Source organism: Raphanus sativus, chromosome 5 (assembly GCF_000801105.2).
Source record: "Raphanus sativus cultivar WK10039 chromosome 5, ASM80110v3, whole genome shotgun sequence".
In the NCBI taxonomy this organism is placed as follows: domain Eukaryota; kingdom Viridiplantae; phylum Streptophyta; class Magnoliopsida; order Brassicales; family Brassicaceae; genus Raphanus; species Raphanus sativus.
In genome coordinates, this window is record NC_079515.1 from 28,793,120 (window position 1) to 28,814,422 (window position 21,303).

General features: G+C 31.5%; 2 protein-coding genes and 1 pseudogene across 2 annotated transcripts; 2 read left to right on the top strand and 1 right to left on the bottom strand.

The window, feature by feature from the left end:
• Positions 1-2,883: 2,883 nt before the first annotated feature.
• Positions 2,884-7,799, bottom strand: LOC108858703 (F-box protein At1g47056-like; annotated as a pseudogene).
• On the top strand, positions 7,798-9,974 carry LOC130494961 (uncharacterized). The gene is made up of 4 exons (XM_056985834.1): positions 7,798-7,890; positions 8,783-8,923; positions 9,030-9,109; positions 9,297-9,974. Exons 1-4 carry the CDS (start codon positions 7,798-7,800, stop codon positions 9,388-9,390), a joined length of 408 nt encoding a protein of 135 aa, XP_056841814.1. The 3' UTR covers positions 9,391-9,974.
• Positions 9,975-18,690: 8,716 nt separating this feature from the next.
• Positions 18,691-20,900, top strand: LOC108857473 (cyclin-A3-2). Its single transcript, XM_018631461.2, has 7 exons — positions 18,691-19,209; positions 19,400-19,632; positions 19,712-19,864; positions 19,946-19,979; positions 20,073-20,222; positions 20,311-20,445; positions 20,527-20,900. Exons 1-7 carry the CDS (start codon positions 18,916-18,918, stop codon positions 20,596-20,598), a joined length of 1,071 nt encoding a protein of 356 aa, XP_018486963.1. The 5' UTR covers positions 18,691-18,915; the 3' UTR covers positions 20,599-20,900.
• Positions 20,901-21,303: the final 403 nt, after the last annotated feature.

The following is a 21,303-nucleotide window of genomic DNA, read 5'->3' on the forward strand; positions in this document are numbered from 1 at the left end:
AAAAAAAATTGTATGGATGATTAGCGTTTTGGTAACCAGCAGTGGGAAATAAAGTTCGAAATGAGAAAAATTCTCTTTGCTTTTTGGGCACTCAGACTCACTCTGTCACTCACCCTCACTTTATTTGTTATCTTTTTATTTTCTTTTACCTTTTCCTTCTTTTCTCTTGAGAAAGTGAGATAGAAAAGAGGGAATGAATGGAAAAGGGTTGAAGTGAGTGTGTGACATTATGATCGCATGGCGAGTAAATTGTCAAAGTCATGTAAGGCTAAAGTTGGTAAGAAAATTTGCATCCAAAATCTCTCCATCTTTTCATTCATTGTGGAGAACACTCCATTTCTATAACTTTTTCTATTTATGTTCTTTTTACTAGGGTTTTAATGATCTAAACCTCTAGTTATTTTTAGATCGGATAGAAAACGGTCAACTAAATTTTTACGTTTTTTTTTTTTTTTTTTTTTGACAACAATAAACTACTCTATCGTGATTCCACCGGTTCAGAAAGCCAAACCGGAGGGATCGAGTCGACATATAACATAGCTGATGGTGAAATCTTTGCCCCATGAGCAAGCTTGTCCGCCATTATGTTTTGCGCCCTTGGGATATGTCGGATCTTGAAATTAGGGAAGAAAGTCTTACTTCTGCGAAATTCCTCCATATGCGTAGTAAATGCTGGCCATTCTTCGGGTGAGGACACCATCTTCACCAATTGAGAACAATCCGTCGCAAAAACCACATCTGAGAACTGCAGGGTCTTCATGCACTCCATTGCCCAAATCAGCGCTTCACATTCTGCGTGTAAAGGAGATAGGCTACGTCGGAGATTCATTGCCCCCATCATCTTGTCCTCTGAGTCTGTCGCAAAATTTTTACGTTTTTAAACCCTCAACTATTAAACCGTTAGTGTCATTAACCCTCCATTAACAAAATCGTCTTTTCTGAACAGAGACTTGTGGTTAAATTGAAACACATTGTTTAAAATCAACATATATTTCAGTGATATAACTCATACACTGAGATCCATGTCCCTAACAGAATGTTCTATCCCCTGCTACGTTGACTATGTAACTTAGCTTTCCTAATGTTGGAGAAATGAAGTTGTGCATCGCACCACTGTCCAACAAAACCGTAATGGAACATTTCCCCAATACGCCTCTTACTTTGGTTGTTATCAGAGGATTCACTCGTATGTTTGCACTATATGAAAGAGCCATCACTTGTGGAATATGTTCTGCTTCTTTCACCTCTGCTTCCGCTCCAAATTCCTCTAAAACCTTCCTTTCCACTTCTTTGACTATATTAATGATTTGCAACTCCATGTTTGGACATACGTGAGTGAGTACGTGTATATTTTCCCCTACACTTATAGCAGAGATTATTATCCTTTATATACTTCAATTCTGCCTCAGACAGGTGGAAACGAGGACGAAACCTCTGCTTATGAGCATGTTGTTCTTTAGTATCTAACTGAGGCTTCTGGTTGATCATTGCTGGTTTAAAAGGCGTGTATGTGTAAACTCTCTGCTCTCTGCTGCGTGTTGTATCCTGCTTAAACTGTGCTGAGTGCTTGACATAACATATTAGCTTCCAATTAACTAATGTTGTTTTATGGGCTGTTAGTCATTTAAGTTTCTTCAACTTAATGATTTCCTCCATTTCATTTTTGAGACATTTGTAGGAAATATCCACCAAATTCTTCTCATCAATCCCTGTCACCTAAGCCTACAATTCCTCAAATTCACTAATATAATCTTGGGCTGAGTGATGCTACAAAGTCTCTTTCCTGATTAATCATCAATAGAAACTGAAAACCCAGCCAACATTCTCTCTTTATGTATGTCCAGTCTGTAAACCTCTTCTCAGTCATCTCTCCTTCAAAACCAATTCAATACCCTCACTTCTTAACTCAAAGAGATGATCTTCTGTATATCGACCTACACGAAAACATCTTTTCGCACGGAATACCCAGCCATACGGCCTCGCACCATCAAATACAGATAATTTCATTTCCTCAATAAATTTTCTCGATCCGCAAAAGCTACATTGATTCCTTGATAACCTAACTGATCATTTAATTACAAGATGAGTATCAGTTTTTGAAACCGGTACCTGAATATGAAGGGTGGTTCTGACGATGATGCGTTTGATTTGCCGTGAGGTTTCTCTCTGCTTTGATTGGATTTGATTCTTCCGATTGACTTTGATAAGGTGAACATGTGCTTCTCCATCATATTGAATATCTTCTCCTGGCCTTCCATTCGTTGAACTGATTCATCGATCTTCCTCTCCATATCGTTTCCGGATCATACCAACAGCTTACATCCATCTTGTCAGTCATCTCTCCTTCAGAATCGCCTTAAGACCTAAGTCTCCTTTTCTACTCTCAGCTCATAATACAAACGAATGAATACAACATAAAAGGAAATATATGTCTAATTGTTTGTAACTGCCCATGGAGTCATAGACTCTTTCTGATCTCCTTCTTTTATTAACCATTTGCTTGTAGATGTTCCAACACTCTTTCCTTGATGCGATCCCTCCTCTGAATCCATCACTCTCTTCCCTTGCCTCTTCTTCGAATAGTATACTTGTAAAGGTGTATCATTGTCATAGTCTATCTGTCTATGTTTGCTTCTTTTGATGCCAAGAAGCAAGAATGGTTTGAAACTTACCTATGTTTGCTTCTTTTGATGAATATGGCATGCCAAGTTATATTTTGTTGGACAGACTTGTACATGTGAAATTGTTTATGTCGTCCATTTGTCTGACCCTTTCTTTGTTTTCTTCCACGACCTGGAGAATAACCTTGGGAATCCAAGGAGATGCTTAGTATGGAGTCTTCATTTGTCTTCATTTTTGCTAATCAGTTATAATGGAAGTGAGTACAGCAACAAATCATAAACTATCAAATATATACAATTTTCATTTGTGAAGAAAACAACACGGTCAAGTAAGTTGCACAGCCAATCAACTGCGTTCACAGTTGTCCCAAAGTGCAAGCTACTAAACTCATTCCACTGAATAATCCAACTCGTGATTTGAAACACCCTGACAGGCTTCTACTGGTTGACGCAAGACTTGGTGCTACAATCTGGCTGTTCAAACGAGGGAACTCGATTTCATTCTCTCGCAAGCCTCCTTCAACAGCATCATTGCTCCCTTCTGGTTCTGCAGTGTCTGCGTTCACAGAAAGCGTAGGCCTAACCGTTCTTAACCAGTCTGCACAACCGACCATCACTCCTCTACACTTCTTGAATTTCCACTTTAATTAAACCGGGGCAACCGTTTGCAAGATTCTCGATTTCCAAATCTGAAATCGGACAGTTATTGATACATTGTTTCCTTAAACTCGGACACTTGGCTGCAATACAAGAAAGCTCGGGATCACCCAACGTATCGCAACCACAAAGTGCTAATCTTTCAATTGTAGGATTCACACCAATGAGAACCAATTCATGTAACTTAGAACAAAACTTAGCCACAGCGACAAGCCCTTGTGCTCCAATCAAACTCGCTTTCCATCCATCTATATGAACGGTTCCGCAAACGCTTGCACTTCGCAGCGATTCCAGCTAATCCACCATTAGTACATTAATTCAGGCGTCTTCGCAAAATGCAAAATCTCGAGGCTGGAGCAGTTAGAGATGGCAGCTAATAAAGCAACGTCACTCACTTGCATCCCTCTCCAGATGAATCTCCACTATACCATGCTCCCTAACCGCCATCTCTTCAAGAACCAAGTCCCAGTCACCAGAAGCACCTGAAAAAAGCTTCAAAGATGTGAGATTCTTCGCGCCGAAGCACTGGCCAATGTGAAGCTCCTGCAAGCAGATCCGAGGGAGTTTGGAGAGAGATATACGATGACGACTCTGTCCTTCGACAAACGAGAGAGCATATTTTCTGATTGCCGGAGTTGAGAGACTGAAACACTAAGGGCTAAGCAATCGTCGGGTAAACAAGACGTGTAGTCCGGTGAGACCTCGGATTCGTTGGGAGATAAAAATTTGGTTCTCCGTCGTCGATTAAGAATGATCTTGCCGGCGGCGGATGTTGATTGGCCCACCCATCAACGAAAGGTAAAGTCTCCGGTAGTAGTCTTACGGCGGAGAGGAGAACTTGTTGCGTTTTCAGTTAAAAGGTACAGTTGTGAATTAACTCGGAGGAAGTTGTTGCTTATATTTACAGTATTAGTCGAATTGGTTTATCTTGTTCCGTTAATTCTTGGTTCTAAACTTCTTTTAGCAAAACCCAATAAAACCCAAAGCTATTAGGTTGTTCTTACTAAGGATTAGACAAAATATCGGAAAATTTTGTTCTGATTTATTATCTATTTGATTCTTACCGAAAATTTTGATAAACGTAACTCTACGAATCAAACAAATACTAATAAAATATCTATAAAAATGAAATAAATCACAATTATTAATATTTTTAAGAGCGTTTATATATACATACTAGGTGATTTTCCCGTGCGCATGCACGGATATAAATATTTATAAAATTAATATATTAAATAGTTTACTATAATTTTTTTATTTTTAAATTACTATGTAATTTATATTGTCATCAGTATGCTATTTTTTCAAATAATATTATTTTATTTTAATCATAGGTATAATTTGGATATATAAGATAATATCTAATTTTCCGATTCAACCATAATTTGTTTATTCTATAGATTAAAATATTGATTAATTTTGTTGTTTACATTTAATTTGATATTGCCTTAGATTTGTAAATATATTTTAGAAAGATTATGTATAATTTAATATAATTTATTTTTAAAATTAAATAGTAAAAATAAATTAAAGTTTTAATTGACTCAAAGTTACTGATATTAATATAACAACGATAGTATTATGAAACCTCATGCATATATATAAATTATAGAAAATAACTTAGTTGCAATAGTTGGTTAATATATATTCATAATATTAATTGAGATCTCATATTAGTTAATAGTATGTTACATTGTTCTATAGTTTATATTTATAAAAATATTAATATGAACAATAATACATTATATTTAGTTAAGTGTTTGATTTTGTATTAAAATTTTAGATTAGTCCAATTACTCATTTTGTGGATATATTGTGTTACATATATTCCTTCAAACTAAAATATATTATTTCTAGTTTAACTCGACCAAATTGAATTAATTGTATTCCTTTGGTTCTTCATCATAGATATGTAAGTATATTACTATCTTTTATAATTTGGTATATGTTAATTTGCAAAAAAAAAAAAATAGAAAGTAAAGTCATGATCGGTACGAAGTTGCATAAAAATAACTTATAAACTTATAAAGTCAAGATTATTTTCTGAACTTTTTTTTTAATAAAATTACATCACATATAAAAATGTTTTCATTATAAATTTTCTAAATACTTTCTTTATTATATATTTGATTTGGAAAAATATAAAAGGATACTTAATTAGAAAATTAAAAATGCATTTTTATTCATTAAAATATCTTGTGTTATGCTATTTATTTTTTTGTAATAAATTTGAGAAATAGATTAATTAAAATAAAATAATTATATTAAAATATATATTATGTTGTTTAAGATTATCTTTTAAAGGGATAATTATTTATTTACTCTAAAATCAAAATTATTTTGTTAAGTTTCCTTTTAATGAATCACATTATATATATATAAAATATTTTTCGTTTCTAAAATTTACAATTTTTTTTCATTATATAGGTTATTTAGAGAAGGAAACCAAAATAAAAAGGATTTTTTTTCTTTTTAATAATGACAAATAGATATATTTGATTCACTAAGAGTACTATTGTAATTAACCATCATAAGAATTAACGTGAGCGCGACACATAGAAAACTGACTTCTCAAATAATATTATAGAGATTAAAACTAAACAATATTTTTAAAAATTTTAGATATCTAAAAGAAACTAATGATATTACGATTAAAATTTTATTTACTTTTTTAAAAAATGTAGACAAGTTTGAAATTTTTAGTAATAAAAATTTTATAATTATAAAAGTAAAATTAAATAAAATTTCAAAATTTATAATTCAAATTTGAATATATTTATTTTAGGAATGATTTATGAGTTATTACCATATTTTAAAAAGTTTACCAAAAATATAAATCGGCATTAAATGTAATGTATGAATTATTGCCATATTTTATAAAGTTTACCAAAAATATATATCAGTAATAAATCTTATTGTCTATGTCATATTTAAGTATAAGCCATGTCATCAATTTTAGTAACCATGTCATCATTTTTTTTGTGAAATTGATTGTGGAGACGACATGTGGCAAAATCACTTCTCAAATATAGTCTAGGGGATATATATATAAAAATATATAAGTTATATAAATATTATATTCCTTCCGTTTCATATTACATGTCGTTCTAACATTATACACACAGATTAAGAAAACATTTAATTTTACATATTTTCAAAATAAAAATACTATTACCAATACACCTAACCATATATTAACCAATAGAAAAATAGAAAAGAAAATATTGCCAATAAATTTTGCATTGAAAACCGAAAACGACACTTATTTTGAAACAAAAAAATTCCTCTAAAACGACATATAATTTGAAACGGAGGGAGTATTGAATATTAGCTTTACAGTACTTTTATTTACTAAATTTATTAATTTTTTAAAAAGAATTTTTGTAATAAACTATTATTATTATTATGTATTATTTTGATTTTTATTTATTTATATTTTTACTTTTATGGATCGAATCGGATATCCGATCAAAAATCTAAAAAAATTATGGATATCAAAAACCTTGAATATCGAGGTAGTTACAAATTATATTGGATCAGATAATTGATTATTCAAACAAAACAGATCGAATTACAATAGAAATGGCAGTCCAACTTTACACACGAAGATTATACTTGATTTTGAAATCATAACTTCTTTAGAATAACTAATTCTTTCAATTCCATTGAAAAATTATAGTTGTTAAACATTGAATCATATTTTCCATAGATTAAATATGTGCTTATGGTTTCGTGTGCAATGGTGACAAGCACGTCCTTCTATTCCTTAATTCAATAATTGTTACTTTCTCGAATCGTTTTTCCAAACACATTCATATCTACCGAAATGTGAGTTAGAATTTCATGACCTATCCACTAAGCATATGCTATCAAAGATTAAGGCTTCAATTCTCATGGGATGATGTAGTGATTAGACATCGTTTATGTTCTTTCCATTCCCTTTAAACAACATTTGACATTCACTCTTCGTGTATCTTACTAGTTCAAAAAGATCTTTGATGATTCTCTTAAATAATTTATCATTACGGAATTTTCAAAGATACCGGATTATCTATATATAAATGTATATATTCAACTCAGTGTCTTCAATATGGTTTCCAGATCAAATATTTCAAATTAGTACAAACATAGGAAATGGGAAAACTCGATGGGCTTGAAGGTGTAGAACTGTAGATAATAATTCCTAAGTTTGTAAAGTTAGTAGATATTCAAAAATGATATGATTAACAGATTTATCAATCTCTCCACACGAAAAATATGATTGGACGATGGAATATTCTGAAAACAAAAATATATAGTGTTGTGAATACGAGAAGGGATATTAACTCAATTTTTTTCTGTGTTGACAAAGGAGAGATATACAAAATAAAAAAAATTACGCAATTAACTAATAATTCAAGCAATATAATGCAGGATAATGAGGAATTGATAGCCATTGCTATAAGTTATCTCATAAATATTTGTGTCATCGAACATGGAAGAGATAGATGAAGTATTAGTAAATATCACCATGACTACCATGGATTCGATAAGCGAGGATCTCACGTCTCCAGTTCCAGAAATAGGAGGTAAAACTCTCCTTAATCACAATGTATCTGGAAAATTTTCTAAGGTCAGATGGAATTATAGCTTTCTTTTATAGTGGAGTATAGTGGGAGAGATAGTGAAAAGAGATTTAACTGGTATCTATCTTAGTAAAACAGAAAACATTCTATTGGACCTAATATTTATTTTGTAAGTTTTTAAATTAAATACACTTTTATACTTTATAGTTAAACCTACGTTAAATCACTATTGTTATTTTCTTTATACTACTATCTATGTTTCCAAACAACATACTTATTTCTTTATACTACTATCAATGTTTCTAAACAATATATTTTTTATACTACTATCAATGTTTCCAAACAATACAATAATTAATTTTAGTTATTTTATATCTATCATTTTCTCTTTAAAATTTTGTAAAAACGTCATAATTTCATAAATTGCAAAATAATAAACTTTAAAATTTGGATTATAAGATTACAAATTATGAAACAATTACAATTTAAATCAAATTAGATTACATATCGGTCATCCATCAGTTCAATCGGTTAGTCTCGGGTTTTAGTAATTTTTTTAATATGAATAATTTAAAAACCAAAATTGAATGTCAGATCTCCGGATTAACCGGTATAATCACAATCGGGTTGAATTTAAAAAAACTGCTTTAAATGCAAAAATATTTTAAATATACACTCTTTAAAAATTACCAAAATATTTATTAAGTTATTAGTGAAATTTTTCATCGTAAAATATTCCACGCTTCTAAAACGCGGGTCAAGATCTAGTTGTTAATTATTTTCTAAGGATTAAATGATACAGACATTTGTCTCATTCCAAAGAAAGATGAGCTTATTGAAATGGTCCGTCAATCAATTTGATGATACTTGATATTTATTACGTTTGTACTAAGAGCATCATCAACGCGGACGTTTAACCCGGTTGCTTAGTATTTTTAGGTTAAAAAGAAATCGTTTTCTCTCTTTCTCTCGTGCTCGACGACTCAGACCAAAAAAATCTCTCCTTTGCATAGATTTGCTCTTCGTTTCCCCTCTTTGATTCCGTTCAACGATCAAGCTAGAGAGTCAGTCATCATCAAGGTAAAAAATTCTCTGTTTGTAAGTGATTCTGAGAGTCAAAGGTTCTCAACCTTGGAACGCCACAATTTGCTATCTTATTTTTTGTTTCCTTTTGAATGTATCTTAGGTTGGAGAAATCATCTCTCGTTTTGAGAAGAAGGGTTTTAAACTGATTGGACTTAAGATGTTCCAGTGTCCACGGCAGAGGTACTCTCTCACTCATAATCATCACTAGTTAAGATGTTAAACCATTGAACACATATTAAGAATTTGGAGCTTCACTGTGACTTATATCACCCAACTTGTTCACTACATATGCGCAAAAATAGAATTCATTGTGTGTTCATCAATTAACAGGAACATTATTATGTGACTAAGATGTTTATGGACTTAGGGGAGTTTTACAAAGTGAAGATAGGAACGGTGGTGGCATAGAAGGAGACAGAACCGGAGAAGCAAGAGGCAAAACAGAGAGTAGAGGAAGATAGGAAGCCTCAGATTGAAGCAGCGATAGTGAGGATCATGAAGTCGAGAAAGATACTGGACCACAACAACATAATAGCAGAAGTGACGAAACAGTTTCAGCCACGGTTCTTGGCTAACCCGACGGAGATAAAGAAGAGGAACATCATAATCTGAGTTGACCAAAGCTAGACTCGCGCTTTGGGAAAAATACTAAAGTTGATTCAGCTTGGACTTATCATCTTTGGGAAAGATACTAAAGTTGATTCGCCGGTGGAGTCGCTGCATTTGCTGTCCCCTTTGTTCTGTCTCAGGTTAGACTCTTCTTCATGTCCCCTTTGTTCGCTGAATTAGACTCTTCTTCTCTGATGATTATAAAAGATTCCAAGTTTAAAGCTTTTGTCAACTTGAGGTAGAGAATCATAGAGGTGACAGTGAACTCTGAGTTTTGTTTAGTCTCCTTTGGTATGCCTATGGTTTAGTCATCCATCACATGGTAAGCACCAGTCATCCAAGCATTGTATATAGACAGAGCTCTTTTTGGTCTTCCCATAAGAACCTGGTTTCTTCTTTTTCTTTATATAGACTTGAACACTTGGTGATATACGTTTATTGTTCTCACTAATTGTTGCATGTCCTTACTTTAAGGTCAAAGAAAAGAGTGGAAGAGTGGAAGAATCATACGGACTGCTACTGAAGCTTGTTCTCATGAGTAAACATATTTCAGAATTGTGTTTTGAAAATGTTGAATACACAAAACCCAAAAATAAGAAACTTGCATTGGAAGAGGAAAAGTGTGAAATTGCTTAACTAAGTTGCTTACCAAAAAAAAACTTCTTAAATATTATTATTATATAATTAAACAACCCATTATAGGTTGTTGGGATAATGATGCTCTAAAGTGTCTGACCGGGTTTGAATTGGGGTGAAACCCCGCTCCAACACCATCAAATAACATTTAACTAACACAAAAACTATCCATATGAAAAATATATTTTAATCATTTGTTATGGACCGTTCTGTAGTTCATATTTTAAACTAAACAATATTGTTGGCTAATTACAGCTTAAATGGTGGTTACGTTTATATTTGAAATTTGAAACATTTTAGGAACAAAGTAAAATCAAACGGATGGAAAAAAAAAGATGAACACAGAGTCAAAGAGTGCGATTAGTAAACAAAGTAGAGTAAATAGTTTTAATATTTACACCCAAAAGAAAAGTAAAGTAAATGGGAATAAAAATGGAGTAAACATCTTTTTAATCAAGTGATTTTCTTTTTACCCCAGCTGAAAACTTACCTCCGTTTAAAAGAGGTGGAAAACATTGCTGCTGAAAATGGTGGGTCCACCTAGAAGAGTAAACATCTTTTTAATCAAGTGATTTCCTTTATTCTCAGCTGAAAATTTATCTCTGTCTGCATTGTCTGGTAAACGACTTTCATTTTCAAAGATCAAAATCCGAAACCGCATTGACAAAATTTCAGCTTGATTTTACTGGTTTAGAATCTAAATTGATATTAAACCAACTAATTGTTACCAAAATAGTTGGTATCGAGCTGAAATTAAAACCTGGCCTGATATCCAAATAGAACATGACCCAATATCTTACTAAAAAATTATGTCGAGTATTATTTGAATATTAGGTTGGATCGGGTTTTAACTTCAGTTTGATACCAACTTGTTTGATATCTATTTATATTCTAAATCAGTAAAACCTAATTAAATCTTAGTCGGTAGTTATGGGTTTTGATATTTGAAAATAGAGGTAAATAAATTCATATATTTAAATGTGTGCAATTAGATTTATATATTTAAAATATGTGCAATTAAAAGAAGTGTGGAAAATTGTGTGAAACTATTATTATATGATTTTTTTTTGCTAAAATTTGGTATTATATGATTTTTTTAGTATAGAAATAAGTTGTTCACCCATTTAAAAAAGGTGGAAAATGTTGGGTTCACTTAAATATTTCTTCTACTTTTTCTTTCCACCCATTGATGTTAACTTTTTACCATTCAGAACCAAGATTGGAAAACACGTTAACGAGTGGCATGTGACACTAGATTAGACGGTGCCATGTCATCACTAGACAACGCAGAAAAGAAACAGGGGATTCCCTTTAATTACCCTTTTACCCCTCCAAACGAACGCGGCTTCACCGTAATAACAAAAAAACCGACGTCGGACAAAAGTCAAAAGTGCCAACTCAAGACCACACATTCCTAATACTTTTTCTTCAACGCTTCTTTGTTAGTTTCTTTCGTTCAACAACATTTTGTCTCTTCACATTAGACACAGCTACAAATAAAATTCAACTTTTTACTACGTTTTGCAATTTTCTTGAATTTTTTTTTGTCACTATTATGAAATTCATTATATTTATGTTCGTAAGTCAAAATTACAACAATATTTCCTAGCCAAGACAAGTGGGTTGGAGAATTATGTATACACATTTTAAAAACATGAAACCTGAAATATTCAATGCCCAATAAATAATATTTATATTATATATACTGATATAGTCCAAATGCAATTAGTCTATTAACTAATTCATGGTCAGTGAATGCCCTTTGCTACACGCCCACAACTATAAATACATACACACTAGCCCTTCATCTCATAACTCAACAACTCGTTTCACAAAGCCAACATTCTTAAGAGAAAGTTTTAGAGAAATAGAGAGAAGTAATAAACTGAAGTGAAGTACAAGATATGGAGAAAAAGATTCTGATTTTGTTATTCATCATCTTTTCTGTGGAGATGTCCTCGATTATTTCGGGAGTTGATTGCCGAGCCCTACGAAACGAGCAGACGAACGGCAGTGATCAAACGGCCGCCGTAGACGGCAGTGGTTTTAACTTGATCTCGACTGCCGCTGCCGCGAACAGCTCGAGGATTCGTTTGATGAGGAGCTTGGCTTTCCGATTAGCGTCTGGGCCGAGCAAGAGAGGACCTGGACACTAATAAACACATTCTTCTTCTCTATTAGTTATGAACTAATTCTTTCTTTTCCCTTTTTACGTATGTAAAGATCTGTGTATCTAAGTTCTTAAAACTAGAAAAAACAATTGATTCATTCATTTGCCATGTGATCACTAATCAGAGGCGTAGTTACTGGCTTTTTGTTTGCACAAGTCGTTATTCATGTCAGAGTTTAATTTTTCTTTCAATACAAACCAGCAGTAAAGTTCAACAAAAAGTCTGTTTGTTTATTTTATAAGAACTCACAGAGTATTTCCAAAAAATAAATTATTTTAAAATTTGCAAAATTCTATATCTAAAGTTTTAAAATGTTTTCTCTAAAAGCAAAAACATCAAACTTAACTTTAAAGTTATTTGTATTTTACTTTAAAGTCCTTTTATTTGACATAATTAATATAACTACATAAAAAATATAAATAACTAACACATATATAAAAATATTACAACAATATTAACTAATAAAATGTTACACAAATATAAAATTATGAATAGAAATACATAATAAAATATTAGAATACAAGCAAAATACAACATTATGCCATTTAATTATTTCTTCTGTAATGTTCTATCTTCGGTTACAAAAAAAATTGTTTAGACAATATTTTAGAAATTTTGAAGTTCTAGAGAAATTTACGAGACGATTAGTGTTGTTAAAGTATTTAAATTTGTATAATATTTATCTCTTCATATACCTTTTAAAGTTTCTTTTGTAATATTCTTATTGTCCACTTTTAGTTTAAAATAATATAAAACTAATTTTAAATTTTTATTTAATTTTATGTGAAAGGATTAATTTATAAAAAGACAAATCTGAAATATTTATGAGATATAAAAAATATAAGGATTAAAACGATAAACAAGAAAATACATAATAATCATAAATATGATATGTAATTAATTGTAACGACCATATTGTAAATAAAAATGAAATTCAAAATTTGAAGTCTTGAGTTACAAAACTTCAAATATGAAGTTTAACTCTTCAAAACTCTAAATTAGAAGTTGTGATGTTTGTTTCGTAGAACAAAAATATATATATTTAAAATTAGAATTTCTTTTTGGAGATTCTCTGACAAAAAGAAAATGTGTTAACTATACAAAGATAAATAAGTCACCAAATTCCTGAGTTTTGTCCAAAAGAGTAGTGTTGGGGATAACTAATCTAGGAAATTATTATTCCTCCTTCCGACTAGGACGCTGGCCTACGGTCCTCGCTTAGATAAATCATGGTTCAGATCGGGATCTATCTCTGTCTCTAGGTAAAACGAAAAACTTGAATGAAATGAGGATTTTTCTATATTTCTGATAAGGAAAGTTTTTAACTTAGTTTTTAGATACGAACAAGCTATACAAAGAAGATCCAAACCATAGAACAAGAAACCGACTATTCTATATTAGAAATTAGAGTCATATGACTAGAACTAGGGTTCATAACACAAATTGTTATAGTTCCGGCTTTAAATACCAATAAAACAATAATCTATCCTATTAAAAGTGAAGTACAAATAAGTATTTACCCTGAATTTTTCTGTTTATTTACGATGGATTGCCACTGCATCTATACACCGTCGTTTCATTTAATCTCTTCCCATCTATCTATCGATTTTTTTATTATTCACAAACCGAAATTATTGTGCCTAAACCGAGTGAACTATAATTAATTCCCTTCTCCCCAACATTCAATGAACAATAATTAAATCCCTTCTCCACCCATGCATTCAACGTACCACCTTCCCTGCAAAATGAAAAGTGCATATATAAATACTAACCACATAAATCAATTCAAAATAAATGATGATTAATTTTGATTGGTGTCAATATGCTTAATATTGATTCATGTATATTTAGCTCATCTAATATATTAACTTAATGTATGTATTATTATTTTTACTATGTAATTTTGTATGATCAATTGTATGTTTTGTAACATAGTCTATTTTAAAATCCTATCAATGCTATTAAAAACGTAATACCCTGTGATAATAACAAGAGATATTATATTTACAATAATTTGATTTTATCTGTTCAGGTATCCATTCGGATTCGTTTCGGATCTGTTTGGGTTTTGGGTTTCCGGGGTCAAAGATTTCAGCCCCATTCAGATATTTCTAAATTTCAGTTCGAGTTATATTCGGATCTTTGCGGGTTCAGTTCAGGTTCGGATAACCCATTTAAATTATTTTAAAAATTTTATTATATATTTTGAATTTCTTAAAATCTATAAATAAAATAATATATTGTACATAAATATGAATAACATATGTCAGAATACCTAAACTAACATATAAATTGGTTTGGTTTAAATTTTGGATCAAAAATCAATAATTATTTTAAATATTTTTGGTGTTTTGAGTGTATTTCCACTGTGTTAGATATTTATATTTGACTATTTTTATATATTTTCAAGTATTTAAACCAACCTAAAAATATCATATATATTCTGGATATTTTTATATACATTAAAATTAAAATAATTAATATATATAAGTATATAAATATTTTTTCGGATACATTTTGATATCCAAAATATTTCGGTTCGAATTGGTTATGGTTTCGGTTGTCTAAATATCAAAACTTTGAATAATTTGGATATTTAATCAATTTTTTCGGGTTTGATATTACTCTTTCGGATCGTGATCGGTTCGGTTCTTCAGATTTGAATTTTTTTTATCCACCTTTGATATTGACATGAAAAAAAAATAGCAATATATTTTTCAAATATACATCCGCACGGGCGTGCGGATCAAAATCTAGTTCCTACTTATAACTTGTTTGTTTCACGTTTCAATTGTATCAATAAAATACCTACACAAAACTACCATAATAGTTTGGCGTTAGAAAAAAAGAGAGATAGTCAGTTACATGACGATGAAAGAAAGTGAGCATGAGCAAATTTTGGCAATACTTACAAAACTGAGTTGCAAGCTCAAATTTCTGCATTTGACTTGATAATTTGGGATTCAGTTGGCGTTTCATCAACATATGTTTAACAGTTCCATAAATTTCGGCAGCAAAAATAATAAACCGAGATAACCAATGTCAAACTAAACTGAACTGACGATTTTTCGGATCAGTTCGGCATCTAGAAAACTGTACTAACCGAACTGAAGTATTCCGAGTACGGCCAAGCCTTGTATTAGGGATAAGTTTGGGATTTATAAAGTGTAACAATGTATTTATCTAATTACTCTAAATTTTAGTTATCTTTGTACATATAAAATTTTCAAATAAGACTTATAGATGAAGAATTGTAAAACATAAGAATGTTATATGAAAAAAATACTTTAAAAGATGTTCAAAATTATTTATAGACAACTAGAAGAGAATTTGAATAAAGAGTGTACTCTAGATATTTAGGCAAAACTAAGTGACAGATAATTTGTTACAAAAAAACAAAAATAAGTAAATGTAATAATCCCCTTTCTATTATTTGAGGAGACCATTTTTGAAATAAACCTTTAGTTGATGTGTTATTAACCACTATGCCATTACTTATGTGTCTTCACCATATTTCACCTCAGCCTTTTTTTATAAAAGCCCTCTCTTACCTAGACTATTTACCTTTTATGCCATGCCATTGCAGTGTACATATATTATATTTTTTACATATATTATTCACCTAAAGAAGAGCAAGTTCACGGACATATATAATCAGTCTGTGACGTTTACCTAAAATACACATATTGCAATAACTAAAAGCATCTCCTTCCGTATTTTATTTTTGATAGTACTATATGTTTTTCTTTTTTGTAACCTTTTTTCGATAGTACTATATGTTGATATCATGATGTTGGCCATGCTTTCTAAAGTCCAATATTTTATTTTTCATGTTGTTTCGTAAATTTTCGATTTTTATTTTTGAATATATTTTGTATAGAAAATGGTAATAATACAGGAACCGGCTGTAATGAATGTTTGTAATATAGTACATATGTATAAAAGGTTTTATATGGACGTCAAATTATTAGTGACCGGACCAAGATATTGATCATTACAGTATAAAAATAAAACAACAAAGTGACTATTAATAAATTTGTATATGTATTTGTATATGTTAAAAACTGAACATTATTTTGCAGCAGCTAGAAAGATATAATCTATGCGAACCTATACACTTTTTGCGTGTAATGAAAAAGTGTATATATTTAATAATTAAACTGATCAATGTTTTGTAAATAAAAAATGTTTGAATTAAGGTAATCCATACTATGAAACCATCGCTTGCATGTCGCCGAAAATTATTCAATACGCGGTAAGAAAATTATTCTTTACTTCTGTTAAGTCAACTGTGTCTTTTATTTTCCTATCAATCTCTTTGAGACTATCATGTTAAAAGAGTCATCTCTTTGCAATCCATATACTTAATGACCCGATATCTTTGTAATTGAAAGACCTTCATAAATGTTAATTTATTTTCGGAAAAAATCTGATTTAACCGGATTGCAATATTACCTTAATAGTATACCTACGTTTCCATTAGGTTTGTGGTTATATTTCTTATGGAAAGTCAAAGTATTTCTTTCCAAATTATACATATTTTGAATGATCAATTACTCATTTTATTGGCTTAATTATAGGTGTTATTTGATTACCATGATATTAAATCGCCCCTCCCTTAAATCCTATATCCTCGATTGATATATATATATATATATATATATTTATACACACTTCTTACACAGCCATCACAAACTAAACGTATTTAATAGCAGCATCGAAAATGAATGCTATGAACTTTATTTCGAATTTAAACCAAAGAAATCTATGTGAAAACAAGGGTGAAAATAATTAAGACTCTGAAAGCAATATTCAATGGCTGGTGGAGAGATCCTAGAAATGGTTTTCGTGGATGCAAAGATAAGTCCACCGTTCCATTATGTACTTACATACAAATTTTTTTCGTGTTGAATATTTTTTTCTGACCGAGTATTTTTTTCAAGGAAATAAAATTCATGTCTCAAATAAAAAGGAACTGGTTCACCAGTTTGAACCATTCTTCGGCCAAGGATGTTTCAAGATCTTTTTTAACTTTTTTTGACACCCTCCTGCAGTTTTTACCGGACAACCAACTACCCTTATAAAATTGGTTTCTTTCCTACCACCGGATTCAAAACTGTGAAGACCTCCCGAACCAACTCTCTGGGCTCCAACATGTGACCTATCGTTCGATTCTAGATGGAACCCTTGATCCTGATTTTTTGGTTGGTAAGTGATCATTTTCTATATCTCAAGTTCCAATAGAGTAAAATACTAATATTACTTTTGTTAATATTATTATATCATATGTTATTGGAGCTGGTTTCTGTGAATGCAGAAAGTTACCAAATTATATGACATTTATAACATCTACTCCAACCTATTTTTGTTTTTTTTCTCAAAAATAAAAGAATTATATATTTACCTCTATATTTAGAGGTAAAAATAGCATTCCTCTATAATAGAGATATATATTTTTTATTTATAAAATAGCCCTTTAATTTTTTGTAATTATAACAAAATACATGTCTATGGAAAACCTAATTTCTTTTTATTTATAACAATACAGTTTTTTGTTTACATAATAGCAATTATTTTATAATTTAGAAGAAAATTTATTTAATAAATGGTATTTAAAGTTTTATATCTACCTAAGATTAAAATCAAATTTTAATTATTAAAGTTACATAGATTTTTCATACTGATAACATATTTACGTTCAACCTAAATATTAATTTTTTGTAACACAGCCTAAATATTAGTTATTTGAAATACTCCAACAACTTTGATAAAATGTTCATTTCTCATTTTGGGATGCATAATTAATCATTTATAGTCAAATTGATGGTTAGATGATATCTATTTTATTTTGTTTGTATTGTGTCTTTCTGGAGTAAAATATATAGTTTAAAAAATACTAAATTTTTATAAAAATAAAAATTACAATGAATGGATCAATTAGTAACATTAATAAGTAAAAATCGTTAATTTTAAAATAGATAAAAATATTATAAGAATATTCATTTTTAGAAAGAAAATAGAGAAATACATAGAATATCTTAGAGACTAACAATTCATCACTGTAGTTCTTTTTGTTAAGATTTTTATATTATTAAATTATAACAAATAAATAATATAATGTAAATATTTACATATTATAAATTATCATATCTCAATAAATAACTATTCGTAAAATATCTTGAACCGCGCAGGGCGCGGGTATCACCTAGTTCTATATATTATAATGGAGAAAACAAAATAAACGAGAAGAAATGTTTTTAAAAAGGTGAAAGGCACCACCATAGCAATCTTACCGGTAAAAATAAATTCAGACACAAATCTGATGAAAACCACTAGCCCGCCAAACAATATTTTGGACCTCACCAAAATTTGGTTACGACTCCCACAACAGAGCGCGATAAATTTAAAACTCTGAAAGTTTCTCAGAAATGGCGCTTCTGCTCTCTCTCCTTTTTCATCCCTCTCTTATTACACCCTCACTTCTCCCTTCCCCACCAAATCTCAATCTCAATCTCTCTCTCTCTCTCACTTACTTTCTCTCTGTCTCGGAATCTCTTCAATCCCTAAATCATGGCGGAGAAAGAGATCTGTGTGAGGATGACGAGAGCCGCGGCCAAAAGAAAGGCCATGGCCACCGAGGAGGAGGAACGGTTCACCAAGAAGAGAGTGGTCCTCGGCGAGCTTCCCAATGTCTCTAATCTCAATCGGAAAAGAGTGATTCCCAAGCCCTCAAAGACTCTTGTACCTCCACCAAAGACTACTGCTCCGGTGGAATCAGGATCTGACATCGATGCTCGATCCGATGATCCTAAGATGTGTGGTCCTTATGTCTCCGACATCTACGACTATCTACGTCAAATGGAGGTAATAAAAAAAGAAAAAATCTCTACTCTCTGTCGGGACTTAGGCTTAGATTAGTTGTGGGTTTGGTCTGAAGAGACTCAATTCAAGATTATTTTCTTTAAACGTGGAAACTTTAGAGATTGATTATGGTTATTACTATTGGTTTGCTATGTGAAGCTGAAAGAGCTTTTTTTTTTATATTTGATTTCAGGTGAATGCAAAACAAAGACCATTACCTGATTATATTGAAAAGGTTCAGAAAGACGTAACACCGAGCATGAGAGGTGTTTTGGTGGATTGGTTAGTGGAAGTTGCTGAGGAGTACAAACTCCTACCCGAAACTCTTCATCTCACCGTCTCCTACATCGATAGATTCTTGTCCTTAAAGACTGTCAACAAGCAGAGGCTTCAGCTTTTGGGAGTATCTGCAATGCTTATTGCCTCGTAAGTAATCTCTTTGTTACTAGTTGTCATTGTGTCTTTGTGTGAAGCTTATGTCCTTATTCTTCTTATGGTTGAGTAGGAAGTATGAAGAGATAAGTCCTCCTAAAGTGGAAGATTTCTGTTACATCACTGATAATACATTTTCGAAACAAGATGTGGTCAAGATGGAGGCTGATATACTTCTTGCACTCCAGTTTGAACTAGGAAGACCTACAATCAGTTCATTTATAAGGTTAGATTTGTGATGAGACACTGTGCTTTGAATGGTTTGTATGGCTCATTGTGTCCTCATTTTGCCTTTTTTTATGTGCAGACGATTCACAAGGGTTGCACAAGAAGATTTCAAAGTAAGCTCAAGCTGGTTATATCTTTATAGATTCAGAATCTGAAGAGTCTCGATTGCTAAATATTCTTCCTTTTCTATGCCTTTGTTGTTGCAGGTGCCACATTTGCAGCTGGAGCCACTGTCTTGCTATTTATCAGAACTGAGTCTATTAGATTACAAAGCTGTGAAGTTTGTGCCATCTATGTTGGCTGCTTCTGCTGTCTTTCTTGCTCGGTTCATCATCCGTCCAAAACAACATCCTTGGGTAAGCATTTTGTTCTCACTCTCTTACAGGCTTAAATGTTGTGTATGAACCCACTAATCATCTTTTGGTTTTGATTGATGTACAACAGAACCAAACGTTAGAAGAATACACAAAGTACAAAGCGGCTGATCTAAAAGTGTGTGTGGGAATCATACATGACTTGTATCTGAGCAGAAGAGGAGGTGCTCTACAAGCTGTAAGAGATAAATACAAGCACCACAAGGTAATTAACATTACAATAATTTTCAACCAAGATCATTTGAATTAGCATTCTTGTTCTTTAATGTTGTTCCTTTTGTTACAGTTCCAGTGTGTTGGGACCATGCCTGTTTCACCAGATCTTCCCGTTACCTTTTGGGAGGATGTTGCCATTTGATCTGAACCACTCTTTCTTTTGTCTGAACTCTGCTCTCTTTGGCAAAATGTTACTGAGATCGATTTCATGAAAGGTATCTCAGTACAATGCCTGACTAGCCGGTCAGATAGTATAAAGAATCTACAGCTGAAACTGGGGTATTAAAGAACTCTTGGACGTGAAATGAAGGCAGCAACAAATAATTTTTGTTTTTGTAATATGAAGATGCGTAATTTGTCATTCAAGTATCATTTTATACATATTTAGTATATGTATCTTTGGATTAATGCAGTATAATTAATTTACTTTACGGTTTTTGTGAATTGATGGATTGTAGGACCATTGATTTCTAATATATGGTGAACTGAGTAATTTGTTAATATAATGATAAAAACAGAAATAAAAAATACGACACTTATACCAAAATACGATAGACAAGGATTTGTTTCGTGTGGAAGTTGTGATGCTCTTTTTTTGATTCTTAGTGGCCCTTAGTTAGCCGGTTTTACAAAATCAGAGTTCTAGGATACAACCACACTTCGAGAATAGAAGCTAACGAACCAATTCTATGTTGTACTCTCAACAAAAAAAAATTAAGAAAATAATAAAAGATCAATTGAAGAATTGTTGTTCTGTTTTTCTTCTTTGTTGTTAGTCCCATCAGTTTGTGGAAGAGAGGGGAGAGCATAAACTTATGATACTCACAAAACAAAACGTGCACCTTCC